The sequence below is a fragment of the Trematomus bernacchii genome, unplaced genomic scaffold (assembly GCF_902827165.1).
Source record: "Trematomus bernacchii unplaced genomic scaffold, fTreBer1.1, whole genome shotgun sequence".
NCBI classification, from domain to species: domain Eukaryota; kingdom Metazoa; phylum Chordata; class Actinopteri; order Perciformes; family Nototheniidae; genus Trematomus; species Trematomus bernacchii.
This window is the reverse complement of record NW_022987792.1, coordinates 2,017,933-2,038,107: the sequence shown is the minus strand read 5'-3', so window position 1 is coordinate 2,038,107 and position 20,175 is coordinate 2,017,933. Positions and strand designations below refer to the sequence as shown.

General features: G+C 40.0%; 2 protein-coding genes across 3 annotated transcripts; both read right to left on the bottom strand.

Moving 5' to 3' along the window:
- Positions 1-1,286: 1,286 nt before the first annotated feature.
- Positions 1,287-3,534, bottom strand: LOC117497734 (cocaine- and amphetamine-regulated transcript protein-like). The gene is made up of 3 exons (XM_034149743.1): positions 3,175-3,534; positions 2,259-2,342; positions 1,287-1,408 (listed from the first exon to the last, which is right to left on the bottom strand). Exons 1-3 carry the CDS (start codon positions 3,289-3,291, stop codon positions 1,301-1,303), a joined length of 309 nt encoding a protein of 102 aa, XP_034005634.1. The 5' UTR covers positions 3,292-3,534; the 3' UTR covers positions 1,287-1,300.
- A 3,661-nt stretch (positions 3,535-7,195) lies between these two features.
- On the bottom strand, positions 7,196-20,175 carry LOC117497736 (survival motor neuron protein-like). Of its 2 annotated transcripts, XM_034149744.1 has the most exons (10): positions 20,117-20,175; positions 18,096-18,170; positions 17,328-17,525; positions 15,579-15,767; positions 15,226-15,273; positions 14,578-14,772; positions 11,135-11,266; positions 9,109-9,234; positions 8,682-8,709; positions 7,196-7,507 (listed from the first exon to the last, which is right to left on the bottom strand). In XM_034149744.1, exons 1-9 carry the CDS (start codon positions 20,171-20,173, stop codon positions 8,683-8,685), a joined length of 1,047 nt encoding a protein of 348 aa, XP_034005635.1. In that variant the 5' UTR covers positions 20,174-20,175; the 3' UTR covers positions 7,196-7,507; position 8,682. The 2 variants fall into 2 exon arrangements, 1 of the variants encoding a protein (XP_034005635.1); XR_004557457.1 differs by lacking the exons at positions 14,578-14,772; positions 15,226-15,273; positions 15,579-15,767; ... (1 more) ...; positions 18,096-18,170; positions 20,117-20,175 and adding an exon at positions 12,766-12,817.

The following is a 20,175-nucleotide window of genomic DNA, read 5'->3' as shown; positions in this document are numbered from 1 at the left end:
TTTAAATAGGAGGGAAAGTGTTTTAAATAGGGGCAGAGAGACAGGAGAGAATCAGGCTGCAGCACCTCACTGAAAAGTGTTTTAAATAGGAGGAAAGTGTGCAGGGATGCTCAAATGTGTGTTCATGCAGCCCCTAAATAATGGTAATACTGATTAAAAATCATTTCTAGGGCAGAAAGTATTTTAAAAGTGAGAAAAACTATTTTAAATGGCTTAAAAAGCACCAAGTGATTTAAGTGCAGTTCCAAGATTCCCCACAGGAGGGCTCCAGGGAGCGCATCACCCGACATGAGCACAGTGCATTAACAGCAGAAAATACGATTAAAAAAAGGCAAATCAATTGATTTAAAGAGCAGGGAGGCTCCGCACCAGACACAGGTACATTCCTACATCCCCACAATAGTGACACTGATGGTTTAAAGTCGTTTCTGCGGGGAACTGAGTGCTAAAAGTCTGATTGTTTCAGAGACCCATAGTAATGACTAATGATACAATAAACCATTTACATCTAAAAGTATTGATTAAAATGCATTTTTATGGGGAAAAGTGCAGATGAGGTATTTTTGGTATTTTGGGCAAAACACTATATATATATGCCGTTAAAAACTGCAATATATACCTGGCTGCTAAATCATCAGAACTGTTACAGGATGTGTATTTTGTAAATTGTATAACTTTTTATTTTATTATATTTTTTTATCATATAACTTTTTTTTTACTTTAAATACTTTTAATACTTTAATACTTTAATACTTTTTTGTTGTTGCATGTAACATATGTAACATTAAGCCGTCAGTGGCTCTTCCCTGCTGTAACAACGTACATGTCCCCTCTGTGGGACTAATAAAGGTTTTCTGATTCTGATCTGATTCTGAACTACGATGCTCAACAGCTCGCTTAACGGAACTTTGACGCTGGTATCAGTTTGGTTTCCCAACTTTTAATACTTTTTAAGACCCCGCGGACACCCTGAATAAGCATTCACATGTGTAACTTCCTTGTACATGTCACATCCTTTTGGGTAAAAATTAGGCTTTTCACAATAAGATCTACTTTGTTAAAAATCTCCAGATATTGGGTTTAAATGGGGCTTTTTCCAAAAGATAAAACCACATTGTAGGCTACCTGAAGGGAGTGTCCCATGGGCCAACAAATGTAAAATTATCCTATTTAAATGTGTGTATTTATGATCTTTTTTTTAGCTACTTTCATGTTTCATTAAGATTTAGCAGAATCAAAAAGAGAAGTGGAGTTTTGAAAAAGCCGCCTTTATTTTGTAGTTCAGAACGACAGGAAGTTGCTACAGACACTTGAGGACGATGTAGTCACAGACGGTTCCTCCGGGACATCCACACAACTTCCCGATCCTGGCGCCTTTACGCACCGCACACTGCTCCCCTGCACCACACTGACACACATACGCACACACACATACACATACACACACACACAGAATAAATAAAGCAGGTTTAAATTCATGGAGCATTTGTTCTCCTTGGATCCCGAGTACAACCAATATTTAAGACCAAATCATGCACCATATCCGTGTGATACATAATGGTAACTCAAAAACTGCTGCAACAACTCATGAGATGTAGAGCATGAGCATCGTTAAGCATATCTTAAAATAGTTTTCTATGTGTGTTTTTTATTTGTATGCCCACAACACCAAGTCATCGTACGTGTCAACCTACCTGGTAATAAACCTGATTTCTGACATACTTTCATACTATTGTTCTCAGCTCTAATGCATCGTAACATTGACACAGAGATAAAATACAGATCCATAACTAAGTGGACCCATGCAGACCTGTAGAACCGTTTGAGGGAAATGACAGGTTTCTTAAAGGTGGGGTAGGTAATTCACTTCAGAAACACTTTTTGTTATATTCCATGGAATGCTCTTAACGTCCCGATAGCAATGAATACATTAAATGCTTTGACAATAAATACATTAAAAAAAATGTCATCTGTGGAAGCCGTAGTACTGTAAAAAGCACGACCAATCATCTGAGCCGGGCTAAAATAACTGGATGGCCTACCTGCCTGTCAGCCTTCCATCTCGTGCACAAACTTATCTCGTGCCCTCATTGGTCATGTGCGCGTTCGTGTGTGTTGGAGGAGGGTCTCTGTGAGGAAGTCTGAAGGAAGGGGCAGATTTCTTTTGGTTGTGTACTTTCAAATTCTAGCGCACTCGAGCTGGTTCCTCCATTCTTACCTACCCTACCTTTAAGAGATAAATAAATAATAGATCTTACTGCAGGAAGCCAGCCGAGCTTCCTCTCTGACGACGGCAGCTGTTTGTTCTTTAATCGCTCCAAGACTTCCTGTAGAGCTTCAATCTGAGGAGAGAAAAGAGACCTAATACTTTATTGACAATACAAAACATTCAACGCGGACATAACGTAAATATTTTTGTAAATCATGTCTCTTTATTATTATTGTATATTTATGATTTCTGTATACATTACATTGTTTTTTTCTTAGAATTTTTCAATTTGCTTTTTCAATCTGAAAACCTACTCTAAAACAAATATTTAAATAATATATTGGATAACATCTTTAGTCCCTCTTGACATGATTCAGATTACAAAAAAAACCTTATTTTTTTCACCAAAAATACTAGTCATATTTAAAGACTTTCTTTGAATAATAAAAAACCTTTTGGGGGTGTTTCAGATTATTTAGCCATATGTCCGTCTATATTTGTGCAGAAAACACACAAGTACTTCCAGAATGTATTTTTTAAATCACATCGGCGGGAAACGGGCTTCTGTATAAAACCGTTTTTTAGTTTCTTCACTCACCAAATCTCGCTCCTCGTGTAATGACGTCTATGTTGTAGTTTTTTATGTTTCCCATTCACACGGTTTTGCTTTTAATATTTGCTCTTTTTTTACATTTGAAAACCTACTTAAATACAATAATATTTTTTAAATAATATAGTGGTCTTTATCCAGTCCTCTTTAACCTAGTCCTAGGATTAACATCTCAGAATATTTGTTTTTCAACAGTAAAAATTATAAGATGAAAACTAAATAAAAAAATACTTGATAAAAATAAATTTTGAGGGCTTTTTTATTATTTTGAGAAATGTTATAACTTCCAGAATTACACTTTTTAATCACATCGGCCGAAACGGGCTTCCGTATATTTTTTGGTTTCTTCACTCACCAGTTCTCGCTCCTCTCGTGTAATGATGACGTCTTCAGGCGATCGCTCTTCGCTGTTTCCGAACGCAACGAGCAGCCAGCAGGAGGCGCTGAGGAGCAGAATCCTTCGACTCACCATGATGCCGCTGATCGACTCGGACACTGAAGGACTCTGGGAAACGCAGGACGCCTCAGACGGTCCTCTGAACACGGAGGTGTCTCAGAGATGAAGGATTGTATTTTATATGTGAGCAGCGCTGACGTCAGAGAGAGGATATTTACCCGCTGATAATGAGACAAGCAGCGACTCACCTCCAGGTCAGAGAGAAACCTCCGCCCGGCACACAGGAAGGACATTTTGTGGAAGTGATTTTTTTTTAAACTTGGGTGCATCCACTTCGATCAGAAGTTCAATTTGTGACCAATTATCTTTTAATAAATATATTCATGTTAAAAAAACACTACATTTTAGATGAATATCTTCACATTTTTATGAATGCATTATGGTAACATCACATTTTTAAGTACGTGTGTGTGTATATATATATATATATATGTTGTTGGGGAATAATTTGCTTAGGTATTCAACCTTCGACACAGTTCATAATTTTCTCTCTTCACTGTCTATTTTCTCGTGGCATAGTTCTACGGCCTTGGTTATTGCTGCTATCTCTCTTAAAGGGGACCTATCATGCAAAATGCACTTTTGTACGTCTTTTATACATGAATATGTGTCCCCGGTGTTCCAGGGAACTCACCAAGTGTCAGAAAACACAACCCTCTCTATTTTCCTCCATACCCAAATCTCTAAAAAAGGGGCTGCAACGGATCTGATAAAAACTGATCCAGATTTGAACACTGTCCTGACGTCAGGACGGTGGCGCTACGGCTATTGGGCCAACTCCACCAATCAGGAGGAGACAGCCACGGCCATTGCCGTTCGAAAGCGCTGGAGACGCTGTAGTACATATGCCAGGCCTGTAGATGGTGCTGTTCTCAAAGAATCTGCCCTTGCAAAAACAGGGGTAAAAAAGTGCAATTTGAGCGAAATGAGGCATGGCTAAAATGCATGATCTGTTTGGTATTTTGAAAAAAAAAAGTATAAATATGCCTTATATAGGTATGGTCCTACACTATATTATTATAATATAGCATGATAGGTCCACTTTAAGGAGGAGCAGCTTGGGTGCATTGTTGTTGCCAGTCAACAGGGCCGTTTCTTCCTATAGGCGGACTATGCAGATGCATAGGGCCCCCGTGGCCACTAGGGGGCCCCCAAGAAAGGTCAGGTTCAGCCTCAATATATTTGGGGAGAATTCAAATGAGCCGTCTTTATTTGTAGACAGCCGAGCCCCCTCCTGTGTTCGGTGAAACATTATATGCTTAAAAATCAAATGTAGGATATAAACACAACTAAACTGCAATGATAGCAAAGCTGAGGCTTGTGTTTTTTATTGTTGAGAAAATGCTGCATCTCTTGCATTTATTGACGTAGAGCCTTATTGTTTACCTTTTTAATATCATTTTTTGTAAGTTTCAATTGCTTGGTTTTCGTGAAATTAGGCTGTTTTCCTCTTAAAGTGAAACAGATTGATGCATCTCCACAGATCATCTTAAAGGCTACATTCATTGTAGTTAAACTGTAAAAACTAGGGCCCCCAAAAAGCTAGAAACGGCCCTTCCAGTCAATAGGCGCTTTCACACCAAGTACTTTGCCGTACTTAGTTCATCAGTTCTGATTAACTAAAGAGCATATCGCGTTCACACCGGAATAAGTCCCTGAGGGAGGATTAGGCAAATGGGTTAGCCTTCCGAGTAAATCGCCAGAACACCGACACCTCATCTCCACCGCTCCCATGTTTTCTTTTGTGTTGCCATAAGTTAGTCTCTCTGCATTGGTGCGCGGGGCTAGTGCTAATAATGCTAATGCGAGGATAATAAAATGGCGGCTTCACAAAACTTTTTGGGAGTTTTACGGGGCGTGGTTTGCAATCCGCCCAGCCAATCAGAAATGGGAACCTTTTTCTCCCATGAAAGTACCTGCTCTCTAGCAGGGACTGAAAAGGGGGTGGAAAGGTTCTCATGAACTAAGTTCTAGTTCCGGATTTTTTTGGTGTGAACGCACATTTTCAGAACTATATCGGAACTATACTGGGAAAAGTACTCCGGTGTGAAAGCGCCTTATGACAGAGCACAAGCCGCCATGAGGTAGTTTACTGTTCAGGGACGAAGGTTCCCTGGCGCACATTCTTTCCTATGGACGAGAGCTCTAGTTAGATTCAGGGTCCATATTTGTTTAGTCTCACTGATAAAGAATGTTGATTATTACACTCCGAACTAGTTAAAACCTCGAGCTGCAGAAAGAGTTCTTCAGAATTGGTTTGGCAACCGCTGTGTCAACTCGTGACACACCACCTGTCTCGTCAATTCTCCGGCCGTAACTCCAAATAAACCGTCAGTGTTTGCCATCAAAGCTCCAGCTCTCCTCGTGTCTCTCTTACCCCTTTCACACCAACGGTGTTTCAGGGCCGGTTCGGTGCTGGTGCTTGAAAAGCACCGGGTTTTCCTGTTCACACCGCAGCGGAGCAGCGTCATAGCTCCGGAATCCGGTTCGTTTCGAGCACCAAAAAGTTGTCCGTCTAGAAGCAAGAACCGCATACGTCACGCTTACGTCGGAGGGGGGCGAGATTAACCTGAGCTAACACTTAAGGCGAGTACGGCAAATAAAAGTTGTAACAAGCAGTAGTGCTGAGCAAAGTGACTAGAACGCAACCACACACTTGTTAAAAAAAACACACTTTATAAAGTCAGGCAACACTAACCAGGCTTCGTGTGATTCTGTTTATTTGTACCTTACTTTGACCATCCGTTCTCTGTTATTGATCATTGTGGAGAGCAGGCAGACGTTTTGTGTGTTATTATAGCAGCTATCGGATGGAATCAATACATGGGCTGCACAGGTTGTCATGTCCGACTATCACAAGTAGAATCATAATGAAAAATACGTCGGTAAAAAGTGCCTGTAGAAAACTGCTTAGCAAGTAGTCAGTTTAGCTTCGGTTGCTATGCTAACATCACCCATGTTATACCAGAGAAACTTTCATAACAGCGTTGTGATGCCAAACAGCGTCAATTCAGACTGACACCAAACAGCGTCAATTCAGACTGACACACATTCACTTAAGGGGAACTGGGGATATGTATCAGCTGCTTGTGTGACAGTCAGACAGTGAATACTTTAGAGCCGTGTGAGCTAACCCGGAGCTAACGGGAGAATACACTCCCGTTGAAGAGCAGCCGGCCAGCACTGCAGCGGTCGGTAAATGCCGCTGAAACACATTAATAAACAATGAACCACGGCACTCTGGAGAAAAGTATAAGGTTGGAGAAGTCGTTATTTAATTTAATCTGGCTTCGTATGATTAAAAGCAACGCAGTCCCCGGCCCGTTGTTGTGAGGTGAGCTCCGGCGTTGGGGAGAAACTCAGCGACGTAAACTGTGACGTCATGACGCAGCAGCGGCAGCACCAGTCGGGCTCTGAGCGGTGTGAAAAGAGCCGGCGCTAAACCGAAGAACCGGTTCTGAACCAGAAAAGCTCTAGCACGGAGCTTGAACCGGAGTTGCGTTGGTGTGAAAGGGGCATCTGAGTCCTGTTTCCAATTGCTTCAGAAGTTTCCCCCCCAAATGTGTAAATCTTATTTTGTAATGTTTATTTAAATATGTTTCTTATTTAATATTTATGTTCTTGGCAAAGTATTTTTCTGAGTTCTCTTTTTTTGTTTCGACACCCAGGTATTTAATGTTCCTTTAAACCAGCTGCCTCAGAAGGAAGAGGAAGTGGGATGACGTTTCAGGGTCTCCAAGTGTCACCATTTACGTCAAAGACACGTCAACATCTTCCTCAGCGTTTGACTTCTGACTCACACGGGAGAGGGTCAGAATAAAGTTAAATAACAGAGAAATAATGAGTCTGAAATGTGCACAGCGGGAGGAGAGGAAATATATTTTCTGATATTTATAGACTGCAACACAAAGAGGGATATGCAGTTGTTCCCCATTGTTTTTATTAACAAAATAGGTCTTGCATTACATTATGTGCATTTCATTCTTTAACAGGTCGCAAGAGATTCATTCTCAACATAATCAAACAGAAACATCCAAACGTCTCTTAAACTCTCCGAACACAAACTGCTTCTGCACGCTGTAGCTTCAAAACACTCCAGCATGAAAACATATAACTAAGAACAAATAAAAGTATCTTTAAAATATACAGAATAAATGTACAAGTGCACCTTCAAGGGAAAAAATAAACAGCATTGTCCCGGCTGCAACTCGTTCCAAAATGCTCTCCGTTTCTGAAGCAGAGAAAATAAAATAAATGTGAAATATGAACGACTGGATTCCAAGTTTTCAGATTCTGTCATTTAATCAAAGTTCAATTTACTTTGTTAAAGAATTTGCTTTATTTTTGTTATACTTGTGAGTAAGTAATGTCCATTTATTTAACTGGTTATCAGACAAAATTGTAATTTAAATTAAATAAGGATTTTAAATCCTGCACATTTCTTCTCCACACTACCTCTTTTAAATCAGCACAGCTCTCCACTTTAAAAATGCAGTTGCATTTGTCATATGTAAATTAGGGTGGTCCTTAGTGCCATGTACATTTTCGAATTGATTTATTTTAAGCTCCAACCACCGGAATTCATTATATTAGTCAAAAAAACTCTCCTGGTGAATTTTATTCTAATTCCAACAACATTTACCCCTCCCTCATCAACCTGGAAGTTTAGCCTCACGTAGGGTGACAATATTTACATTAGGGTGGTTCTTAAAATTGAAAGTGGGAAAGTCTAAGCTCCAACCCCCAGAATTAATTCTATTCGTCAAGAAGACTCTCCTAGTGAATGTTTTCCTCAATCTGACAACATGTACATCGACCTGGGCTGCCACTGAGCTACACTTCAAGGTTGATGAGGGAGGGGTACATGTTGTCAGATTGAGCAAAAATCTAAAACAAGACTAAGACAGAAAAAATAAGGGAATCTAAACTGGCTGAAACGCATTCTCTAATATTTTTGTATTCAAAATTACTTACTAATGATTTTTCTATTCTCAAAATATTTGGTGTATTTTTCCGTTGATCAACAAACCTATACGTTGATAATGGTTGCAACTGTACTTTGAACACTTAAATTATATTATTAACATTTTAAACTGTATACCCCGGTTATCTAGGCCCTTTGTTTTGTTTAATGTATACCATGTTTATCTAGGCCCTTTTTGTTTTTTGTTTGATGTATATATATATATATGTCACACTGTAGGACTGCGGGAAACGATATTTCGATATTTCTGGATGTACAACATGTAGAATTATTGACAATCAAGCTGACTTTGACTTTGAGCTGTGTTTGATAACACTTCTGAATGCTCCTATAAGTTATATTTGATATGAACCCCTTTTACCTTTCTATGAATGAACTGTGTACACTCAGGTGAGTAAAGAGTCTACCTGTGTGTTCTTACCTCAGTCTTTGTTGAACGCCTGCCGAGCCTGAAAACACAGACACATCAGTTCAGATTCCTTAGGGTAACACATCCAACAACTACTATTTACACGACTACATGGTGCCAAATAATACATTTAGGATTTCTTAAATTTATATACTTATTGAAAACAAGCTACAAAATGTAATACCTTGGAAAATGCCGTTCAATACTTTTTAATAGCCTTCATTTTCGCTAAATTGATTTATCAACTTTTAATACTTTTTAAGACCCCGCGGACACCCTGTACACTACAAAAGAAAATCCATGATACTTAAAAAGATCTTGTTAAGTTCAAAAGGTTATCCCTAAAATGTTATCTTCCTAAAGTTATTTTGAACTTTACAGAGACGTCAGGAGTCAGCTGTTTTTGTGCATTTGAAGAGGATTTAATTGCGTCACTGACCATGTAGCTGCCGGTGTGGAAGCCGCACATGTACCACAGCATCAACATGCTGGAGGAGGCGTCAGCGCCCGCAGAGCTGCCAAACGTCCAGAGAGGGGGAGGAGGAGGGATGAAGGACACAGAGTCCTGGAGACGGAGAGAAGAGTCAGACACCAGAGGTGGGAAGTAGTGGAGTACAAATACTTTGTTACTGTACTTAAGTACATGTTTCTGGTATCAGTACTTTACTACATTTTTCTGACGACTTTTTACTTTTTACATTTTGAACACAAATACAGTGGCGTAACTATCGACGGTGCAACGCACCGGGGCCCAGATATATATTTTTTAAATATTTTTTTTTGGGAGCCCCAATGGCATTGACCGGTTCACGCAGTCTTCAAAGTAACCAAGCAACCTAAATTAATTTGTAATTTGTCTGTCCAATGACCTTGCTCCCTTTCATGTCATACCTTGTGTGACGAGCGAACCGTTTAATCAATCTGTACTGTAGCTAGCAGCAGCAAGTTCAGTAGCATTATAAAAAATGTAATAGCTTGCATATATAATGTACAGCAAACACAAGCACAAGAGCAGCGCTCAAAAGAGAAAGGACAAGAGAGAACAAGGAGATGTAACAGCTAATCTGACAAAATTAGACCGTTTTTTTTGTCATACATCGTCCTCGAAATCGAGCGCTAACGTTAGCAATGTTGACGTGCAGCTGCAGCCGGAGCCGGAGGCTAACGATAGCTCACCTGCCTCACCACCATCATTGCCATCTAGCTCCACAAGTGAAGCTGTATCCGTGGCTGTGTCTGGATTTGGCTGTGCCCGGCGGTGGTCCAACAGTTCCACCAAGGGCCCCAACCGATAGGGGACTCTATGGTGCTATTGAGACCCCCGACGCCAAGATCAAAAGCTATATTTTAGCAACCGGTCTATGTAGGCCTACCGGCCCATTCCCCAGAGACAAACATCAAGGAAACAGGTGTAATCCTCTTAGTTCGCTGTGCCGTTGTCAGGCTGTGGTGGTCTGAGGCCAGGGCAGGCTGTTGTTGTTGGCCTACATGTGGCGCTTCTGAGTGGTTGTGTATGTCCGTGCGTGTGTGAGCGCAGCGGGGGGGGGGGGCCCCAAAACAATATTTGCACCGGGGCCAATCACAACCTTGTTACGCCACTGCACAAATACCTGTACTTTCTACTTCTTACATGTTGAACACAAATACCTGTACTTTCTACTTCTTACATTTTGAACACAAATACCTGTACTTTCTACTTCTTACATGTTGAACACAAATACCTGTACTTTCTACTTCTTACATGTTGAACACAAATACCTGTACTTTCTACTTCTTACATTTTGAACACAAATACCTGTACTTTCTACTTCTTACATTTTGAACACAAATACCTGTACTTTCTACTTCTTACATGTTGAACACAAATACCTGTACTTTCTACTTCTCACATGTTGAACCCAAATACCTGTACTTTCTACTTCTTACATGTTGAACACAAATACCTGTACTTTCTACTTCTTACATGTTGAACCCAAATACCTGTACTTTCTACTTCTCACATTTCCCAAACAGGCTGGTTCCTTTAGTTTGAATGTGTGTTTGGTGGCGTGATCATTATTATTTAGAGTCATTGCGTGCCTATTGATTTGAACACGATCCGTGTATCCATCATTTCCTGGTCTTCTCTAAAGAAGAGGGACCAATGAAAACTTTGTCATGTTGCCGTTGTTCAGCATGGAAACATTCATTAGCTAACAATGACATTATTGTTCTATTAATATAAAGGGAGGTCAGGTACTCTTTAAAACAGCTGCTAGTTATGGGTACTTTTTACTGAAGTACATTTCAAAGCCCTCTTTACTTTGACTTTGGTAGAAGTAGAAGTACCGACTAAACTTCTTTACTCGAGTATTTTTAAACACAAGTATCTGTACTTCTACTTGAGTAAAGGATGTGTGTACTTTTGCCCTCTGTCAGACACACAGAGGAATATTAGTTATTAATAAATAAGATATTAGTTTTACCCCGCAGCCAGGAGGTGCAAAGGGAGGGAAGAAAGAGAACATGTTGGGCGGTGTCTGAGTTTCGTCGTTCTGCTTCTCTTCTGATTCCTTCTCCACTTTACTCTGATGATTATTACTGGCTTTCTCTTTCAGCTGCAGACAAACACAACACAATTAATACAACCAGCTTCCACCTGTGGCAACAAAACACCTGCAGGTCTGAAAGGTGGAATCTTATTTGCTGTATTTAATTATACATGTTATTAAAGGTCCCATGTCATGCTTTTCTGGTTATCACCCGTCCCCTTGTGTGTTATGTAGGTTTTTCTGCATGTAAACGGTCTGCAGAGTCACAAACCCTCAAAGTACACCCTGTAGCGAGTAAAACTCTAACACAGAAAATACCTGTCTCTGCTGCCCCAGAACGCCTCGTTGGACATTTTTCTTCCCGAGTATAGTGACGTGACCATACCCAGGTGCAAATGGACCAATCCGTGGAGCTCCTCACACACACACACACACACACTCAGCCTTATCTTTTCTCAGGCTGTGAGTGTGTGGCGAACAGCCAGGCTACGAGTGTATGCGTGTGCTCAGGCTGAGTTCCGCGGTATCTCGCAGACCCCACGCAGCAACCAGGAAACGACCCCAGTAATCCAGCTCACACTGTCCGCTCTTCGAGCCCCGCAACGTCCCGCCAACACGGCACCCAGACCCCACGCAGCATTCTCATCCGTTTGTCATTACTGGTGTCATTTTCTGGTTGCTAACAAACGGCCCATTGTAACACATAATCACTGATGTTCCGCTGTAACGGTAGTGGACTCATCAGAACAGAGTGGGCGAGCTGACCAATCAGAGCACAGTGGGCTCACAGGGAGGGGGGGGGCAGGCGCTCCAACAAGGCGTTTAGGACAGAGAGTGAATACACATACTATACAGAGATGCTGTATGAGAAACCAATGTGAGTTTGGAAAATTGAACAATGTAAATCTATTCTAGTAGACCTCAACAATGGAATTATGATCAGTGGAAATAGCCATGACATGGGACCTTTAATGATGATGAGCATCATAGGAGGAAATTACATTTTAAGCATCAGTTTGCACGTTCTACTTTAAAGCAGGTGTGTGTCTCTTGGCGTAAAGAAGTGGAATTCTTCGCGAATGATTTAAAGGGCCGTCAGAAATGTTTTATGTTTAAGAAAATGTATAAAGAAAGCGTAATTAGACAGTATGAATTTGACTTTTGATTGTGTTCTGGTTTTATGTTTCAGTATTTGTAAGCAACTGTAACTGAAAGAATATTGCATTTTTATGGTTATTTCATTTTTAGTTTTTTTTTTAAGAAGGAGCAGGTAAAATAAGATGTTCTTCTCCGTGCTCCTTTCCACCATGCGCTAAAACATTTTTTTTTAAAACCAGTATAAGGGTACATGTTTTTGTTTTAAAATAACTGCCTTGTGTGGAATAAACAAATACATAATAAATAAATGATCATTTTGTCCAGCATATGTCTTTGGCTGAAACTCTTTTTTAATGAATGCAACACCAACAGTTGACCAGCAGGTGGGGCTATAACATTAAAAAGGCCCATACACAGAACCAGATCAGTTTAGTTTCCCCCCCCCCCCCCATCTGATGGATACTCACCCAGGAGAAGTTCTGCTGCTCCTCCTCCTCTCTCCCCCCTGACCTCTCTCTCCCTCCTCTCTCCCCCTGGTTCTCCTCTCTCCCTGCTCTCTCCCCCTGGTTCTCCTCTCTCCCTGCTCTCTCCCCCTGGTTCTCCTCTCTCCCTGCTCTCTCCCCCTGGTTCTCCTCTCTCCTCCTCCTCTTCCAGTCCACGTTGGTTTTGCTGCCGCTGCTCGTTGCACTCGGCTTCCAGTTGTTGCCCTGCAGGACCAAACAAGACACCTGGGTTTAAATCTTAAAGTGGACCTATTATGCTATATTGGAAACATATATTGTAGGGCCATACCTATACAAAACATGTCTGTGAAGTTTTTTGCTTAAAATTCCAAACAGTTCCCCCATTGTAGCCATGCCTCATACTGCTCATATCCCTCTTTTGCAGCCCTGTTAGAGAAACGCGGATTTTGGGTCCTTAGCTTGAAAAAAACAAAAAAAGAGGAGGCGGAGCTAATGCCTGATCAGAATTCTACCGGAGATAAAGTTAAATTCTGCTGTGATAAAACGCCATCCTGTTCTAAACCACATCAAGGATTATTTCTGAAACAGTATGGAGCTCAAATGCTTTTTCTCTTGCGGGTTTATCACAAGGTGAGTTCCTTTATTTATTTCCTGCTTTTAAAAACACATGTGCTCTCCAGTACAGGTTAGCTCTGAGTGTTAGCCAGGCTTGCTAATGTAAACAAAGACGAGATTACGTCCAAAACACGTCAGGCATTGTTTCTGATAGCAATTTTCTGAGGGTCCACCATCCAAAATTACGTAATATTGGAAGCAAATATGTATCAGCTCGTTGTATCCCCGTTTTTAAAAGATTTGGGTACGGAGGAAAAGAGAAAGGGTTTTATTTTCTGACGCTGCGAGAGTTCCCCGACACACCGGGGACACATACTTATGTATACAAGACATCAAAAAGTGCATTTTGCATGATACAGTAGGTCCCCTTTAAATTTAAAATGTTTCGGTGTTGTTTTTGAATGATATCATGATGGGGTATGAGAGGAGTTCTCATACCCCAAATGGTAACTTTAAATAAAATCAATAACAGAGCTCGGGGAGGGGGAAAAAACTATTTCCACGATAAAAATCAAGTAAAACAATTGGATATTTTCTTAGAGATTTAAAAAGTTGGATTTAAGTTGAGTTCAACTCACAGATTTTGTGCATTTTAAGTCACAATTCATGATGAGGTTGATTTAACCATGCATAGTGAAGCAATTAGGTTACTTCACAACAAAAACAACAAATAATCCGGGTTTTTATCCTGGACATTCACTTTGCAGTTTCTACTGAAAATATTACCCAACCTTGAGTGTTAACTTGTCCTGTTACACTGTCGTAGCATCACGTAAAACATTATAAAAGAACTTCTATAGAAGTCAATAAAAAAATAACAAAATTCAGTCTTCAATTATTTAAAATCAGCAACCATTGAAGTCGACATCGTTATGTTTCTGAAAATATGACGGAACTATTTGTGTCACGACGGAGAAAGTGGACTGATTTCGTAAAACCTCATAGGCCAGATTTTATCTTTACAAACGTATGATTTTACTGTGAAGTCCTGATCACTCCCTAATGTTCGTATTGTTCGTACTTTACTGTTTTATCTTTGTGTATAAAAAGAAAAAAGGCATTTCGGACAGACAAACTTAAGATGTACAATTACTACAGTATGTCTTGAAAAACACTGTAATTGTTTGCTGCCAAATGTCAATAAAAAATATATTACAAAAAATAAAATATGTTTGACACTGTTGACACACAGATGTTCACCTTGGCTGCAGCGCCCATGCTGTTTCCGTGCAGCGCGCCGAGGCTCAGCAAGGCGCTCACTTCCTGTTCCTCCTTGTTGTCATAGCCGTCGAAGCGAACGCAGCAGCGCTCACCTTTGACCCAAAGGACCACAGCCGGGTAGACCATACTGTCCTCAGAGTAAACGGCCCGACATCGAGAGCCAGGTTTCCAGTCCTGTAAAGAGACGGCAACACGGTGTATACAGATTTAACAATTTTTTTTTAATTACGGCTCAAATAGATAGATAGATAGATAGATATTATTAATCCCAAATTGTGAAAGTAGAGTGGAGACTCAGATATTGCACGTGCCTTAAAATCTATACTGCCATACAACCTATAAAAAGGTATCTTAACATGTAATGTGAATTAATAAAAGATTGTAAAATATTCAGTTATTATTAAATGGGTTCTATGGGTTTGTTAAAAGGTCAAGTACCAATCAAATAAACTCTTAATTACCAATTCAATTAAGGCTCAAATGTGTCTTTGTTGCAGAGGAAATGTTGTTGTCAGTTTGTCAGAAAATATTAAACTATGTCAAATAACCTTAAATAGAACAGAGAGAAAATCCCTAATATTCCCCAGGCTTGATTGGAAAATAAAATATGCTAACTTTCATACGCACCAGAGCATTGGGCTCGATCCCATGGTCTTCTTCATCCAATGGAGGTTTCTGGTGTCATAATTAAGATAATAAAAGAAATGTTTGAGTTGCAGCTGCATAAAAAGACATGGCATTGTACAATAAAAATGTAAAGAAATAAACATTTCAACTTGTAAACATCTCAATAGAAATAAAATAGCATTAAAAAAAAGTTGAAAATATGTTGATATTACAAATTTACAGTAACAAATTGTGAGAAGTTCAGTACATTTAAGAGAGGTTTTAAGGGTGAAAACATCTTAAAATTGACGTGAAAAGTTATACACATTATCCATGGAGGAATGGCTTTCACTCTATTTTGATAAACGTGTTACCAGACAGTTTTGCATCGGTGTTTGAGGAGCATCATCGGGCGCTTTGAGCTCGCTCAGTGCCAAGTCCTCATAGTTGCCGTAGTCGTTGAAGCGGACTCTGCAGCGTTCTCCGTCCAGAGAAACCACGATCGCCGGGTACACCGTCCTGTCCTCCGACCACACCGCCCGACACGCAGCGCCAAGCGCCCACTGACACACAATGAGCTCTTTAGTTATTGATCATCAGTTCATTTCTCAGGGTGCTACCTAGTTATACTAAATGGCAAGAAAATATCTGAGTCTAACCAACCATACTAGGGCTTTTTCTGGTGCCGATCTTGTTTATAAGATATATAAATTCTCGGGAGAACATGACTCCCGTATACAAGATGGCGTCGCAGATGTAAACAATAAGCTCCGTAAAAACAAAGCTGTCTCTGTGGTCTGACATATTTTGCGAGTAATCATACCGCATTTGACGAACAGAAATATTGTTTTTTGGCATCACAGAAAATCTGTTTTTTGGTATGAGGGTGCACGTCGAAACTAAGAGGGCGCAGCGCCCCTGCCGGTAGTGGAGAGTTAAGGATAACTCAAGTGTTGGCACTAGTTTTGTGTCTATCACTAGGTTCACCCCGGTGTGTCGGCCAGAACACCCCTTAAGGCCAAAGATCCAGAATAGAGGAAATGAGGAGCCGAGATGAAGCTTGACTTCTTTACTGATTTAGGCAGACATACAGATATGTGTGTGTGGTTTTTCCTTCATTTACGCAAACAATACGAAACACTTAAGACGGCACTGCACAACTTTCCTGCAACTTCTGAAGCACATTGCCCTCTGATGTATGACGTCACCCAAAACACGTGGGTTAGCCCCTCCCCACTATGAAAACATAACTAAACAGGTATCATCTAGGGCTGTATCCGGATATTCGGTAGTAATCAGCAGCGAATATTCGGCCCCCGCGGGAGGGGGGGGGGTAATCGGCAGCGAACCGCTTCAACACGTGTATTTCAGTTTATTCACGGCATTCATTTTGTTATTCTACAGTATTGTTGTTTTATAGTTATTTGTTAATGTATTTAACCCAATTTGTGTTCTTTGAAATTGAAAAGGATATCGCATTGTGTTTGTTACTTTCGTTGCAGTTGTATATGTCTTAAGTGTAATTTGGCTTGGCTTCCTATTTTGTATGGACATGCTTTTATTTTGAAGGAGAGTTAGCGCTGTTGACAGGAAGTTGTTGTTGCTATGGAAACAACGTGACGGAGATTAACGGAGAAAAGTCATATCTACATATAAAGACGGAGAAAGTAAACGATAACGTTTATGGTTAAGTGTTAGTACCCCCCGAAGAGGCACAAGCTCTTACGTTGATATTGGAGATTTCAATAAATTCAATTTGGCAGCCGCAGTGCAAAGCGGCTGCCAAAAAAAACGAATAACGAAATTGGAACCCGAATAGTAATCCAACGAACGAATATTCGGGTACAGCCCTAGTATCAACTCTGTATGATAACTGAAAATATATAACAATAACTTATAACTTTGGGGGCTTTTCTACAGCCCCTGTTACCCGGTTTAGACAAAACCCTGCATTCCAAATATATTTAGGCGATACCCATAAAAAAGAAAAAAACATTTGAGGTGAGGACTTATACAGTAAAATAGAACGTTTCAAGTTATTTTAAGTTGTAATGCCATTTTACTACAGTTCAGTTCAGTCCAGTTTATTTATATAACAAATTGTTCTTTAAACCAGTCATTACCTTTGTCTCTGTGCTGGAGGATTCGGCTGCAGGCGGATCGACCGTTGGCTGTCCGTCTGGAGGACTTTCCTTCTCTTCGTCCTGCTGTCCGTCTGGAGGACTTTCCTTCTCTTCATCCTGCTGTCCGTCTTCTTCATCATCCGGTTTCTCTCTGCTCTCCGTCTCCTCTGAGGCTGCAGATGCTGCCGGTTTAACATCCTGGGCACAACAATCACAGAAAGTGTCAGCAAGTCATTCATTAATCTCTTACATTTTCAGCAACATTTCATTCCAAACTGATTTGTTAACAGTGTTGTTTTCGACAATTGGAAATATTTAATGACCAACATTTTTAAAGGAGAGTGGGTGGTGGACTGTTTAACTAGATTCTCAAATACTTAATGTACTTATTTCCTTTAAGTATTGGTGTTTTTTTAGGTATTAAAATGGCTAGAATAATGGATTTTGGTTAACTTTTCTATACAACACAGCTTTACAGTATGTGTGTAAAGCACTTTTCCCGCTGTTCTGGGACTAATAAAGGATTTCTGATTTGTAACCTTCAGACCAAAGTGCTGTACAGAGAAATAAATACATAAATACATAAACCACACAGCTCAGCTCACAAACCATAAATTAATAAAAAAATACAAATTAAAAAAAGGAGTAAAACTAAAATAAACAAGAATAAAATAATACTATCTCTGTTGTAGGTTGACCATTGAAGCTACAAAAGTTTCCCCTCACCATTTCGGATCTATTTTATTAAATGTAAAACTTTAAACGAACCTGTGAAATTTCGAAATTGTTTTCAAAAGCTTCTACGAGAGACATTTCCTCTTTAATGGCCGCCATGACGCCCTCCTGCAAAAAGAAAGGTTTTAAAGAGTGAGCTAGTGACGTCACCTGTAGCTAGGTAAAGTATTTTTTTAAATAGCCAAACTGCCCGTTTAATGACCAGCCAGCAGAATAGAGTGGTGCAGTGACGCGTCCTAAAACCCGGAAGTAAGTTAGCATTTTACCACTTCCGGTTCTCTCGACAAAAAAGCAATGCAATTTCTCCATAGGGTTTTGGAAAATATCTGTATATAAGGTCTGTGGTTGAGACAGATCAGGTTTTGTTCTATGACATTAAATACATCAGCAGTGATCCCACTGGTGATTTCTGAAGAGTGTACGTGTCTGAAAAACGATGGTTGTTACCAAGTGGCTGAATAGGACTACAGAAGTTGTCGAGGCCGTTGTACGTCATTACACCAAACTCGTAAACACTCCCGCTAAGTTTGTTTTCCCTGTTCTGCTTGAAAGCAAGTACCTGTCTCCTGCAAACTGTTCAAACAAATGCTTCAACTCGTACCATTTAGAATCTGTATGTTTGAATACGGATCTTAAGTTGGCGTGACGTTGAAGTCGTGCGACCCTGCTGTAGTTCGTTTATAGCATAACGTTAGCATTTAGCTTCTGGCGATTAGATTTACAATTAGAAAATTATAAAAGTAGGGTAGACATGTGGAGATTATCCGACTGAACAAAACGTGATCCGTCTCTTAAATGTGTGTCAACCACAGACCTTATTTCGAGCTATTTTCCAAAATCCTATGGAGAAATTGCATTGCTTTTTTGTCGAGTGAACCCATGCGCAGCTTACTTCCGGGTTTTAGGACGCGTCACTGCACCACTCTTGCAATCATTTCTGAACACATATAGAGAGGCGAAGTCCCTCGCCTTCCGGTTGAGCTCCATGGGACCTTATTTCGGAAAAGTTATGCATTGAAGTCAATGGAGAGAGAAAGATTATCTTTCGAACCCGTTTGAATTGTGCCACGAATTACACATATGATGTTTGTCAATTTAAAAGATAATTTTACAAGTCAAAAAAATTTAAATATGTCGTAAAACTTTTTTTTTGTGAAACCGCTCAATGACCTACATCTCCCGTCTCGCACCACACACCAAGACGGCCGTCACGTTGGCACATTTCACCTCTTTCTTTCAGAATGAGGCGAAAAGTATTAAAAGAGGTGAAAATCACTCCAAGTCTGGGCATGTTGAGAGCTGTACATACACACAAGGGGAGTTAGTCGGTTCCGTAAGAGCCAGCATGCGGGACCGGGATTCTGGGATTTGTAGTCTTTCAAGTTGCGTATTTTTCATAGTCTTATATTTCAACAGTTTTACGACAATCTGTGACTTTTTTGACATGGAAATTATTATTTAAGATTGACAAACATTATATGTGTAATTCGTGGCACAATTCAAACGGGATTGAAAGATAATCTTTGACTTCAATACAAACTTTTTCCGAAATAAGGTCCCATGAGTCCCACCGGAAGGGGAGGGACTTCGCCTCTCTATTAAATATATGCCTCTTTTCCTGCACTATAGTTAAGAAATGTTGGGATGCTCTCCAGTATTTGGTTAATTTACAATGAGCAAAACCGGTCATAACATATGATAATATAAAATGTGGCCTTCAATTTGAAAAAATAATTTAAAAAAGATTAATCTACAAGTGTTGCTCCCATTAAAATGTCTCCAGTATTAAATTGGATTTCTTAATGACATGAAACCATACAAAAAAAACAATATTAAATGTTGCAAAAAGTTACAAAAAACAACAAGTCTACCAATATCTTCACACCCCAATTCTTAAGTGACCACCAATTTCCAACACGTTTGAAATTAGCCAAACGGCTGTTTAATTAGCCGTTAGCTACTGTAGCTATTTAGCTAACTAGTTACTTCGTTACCATGATCTTTCGTTTTTTTTTAAGTCATTGAAGACAAACATTATATAAATAAAGACGTACCGGTTCCACGGGTATGCTGAGAACGGGGATTTCTGCCGGTTCAGCCATTGCGGTCATCA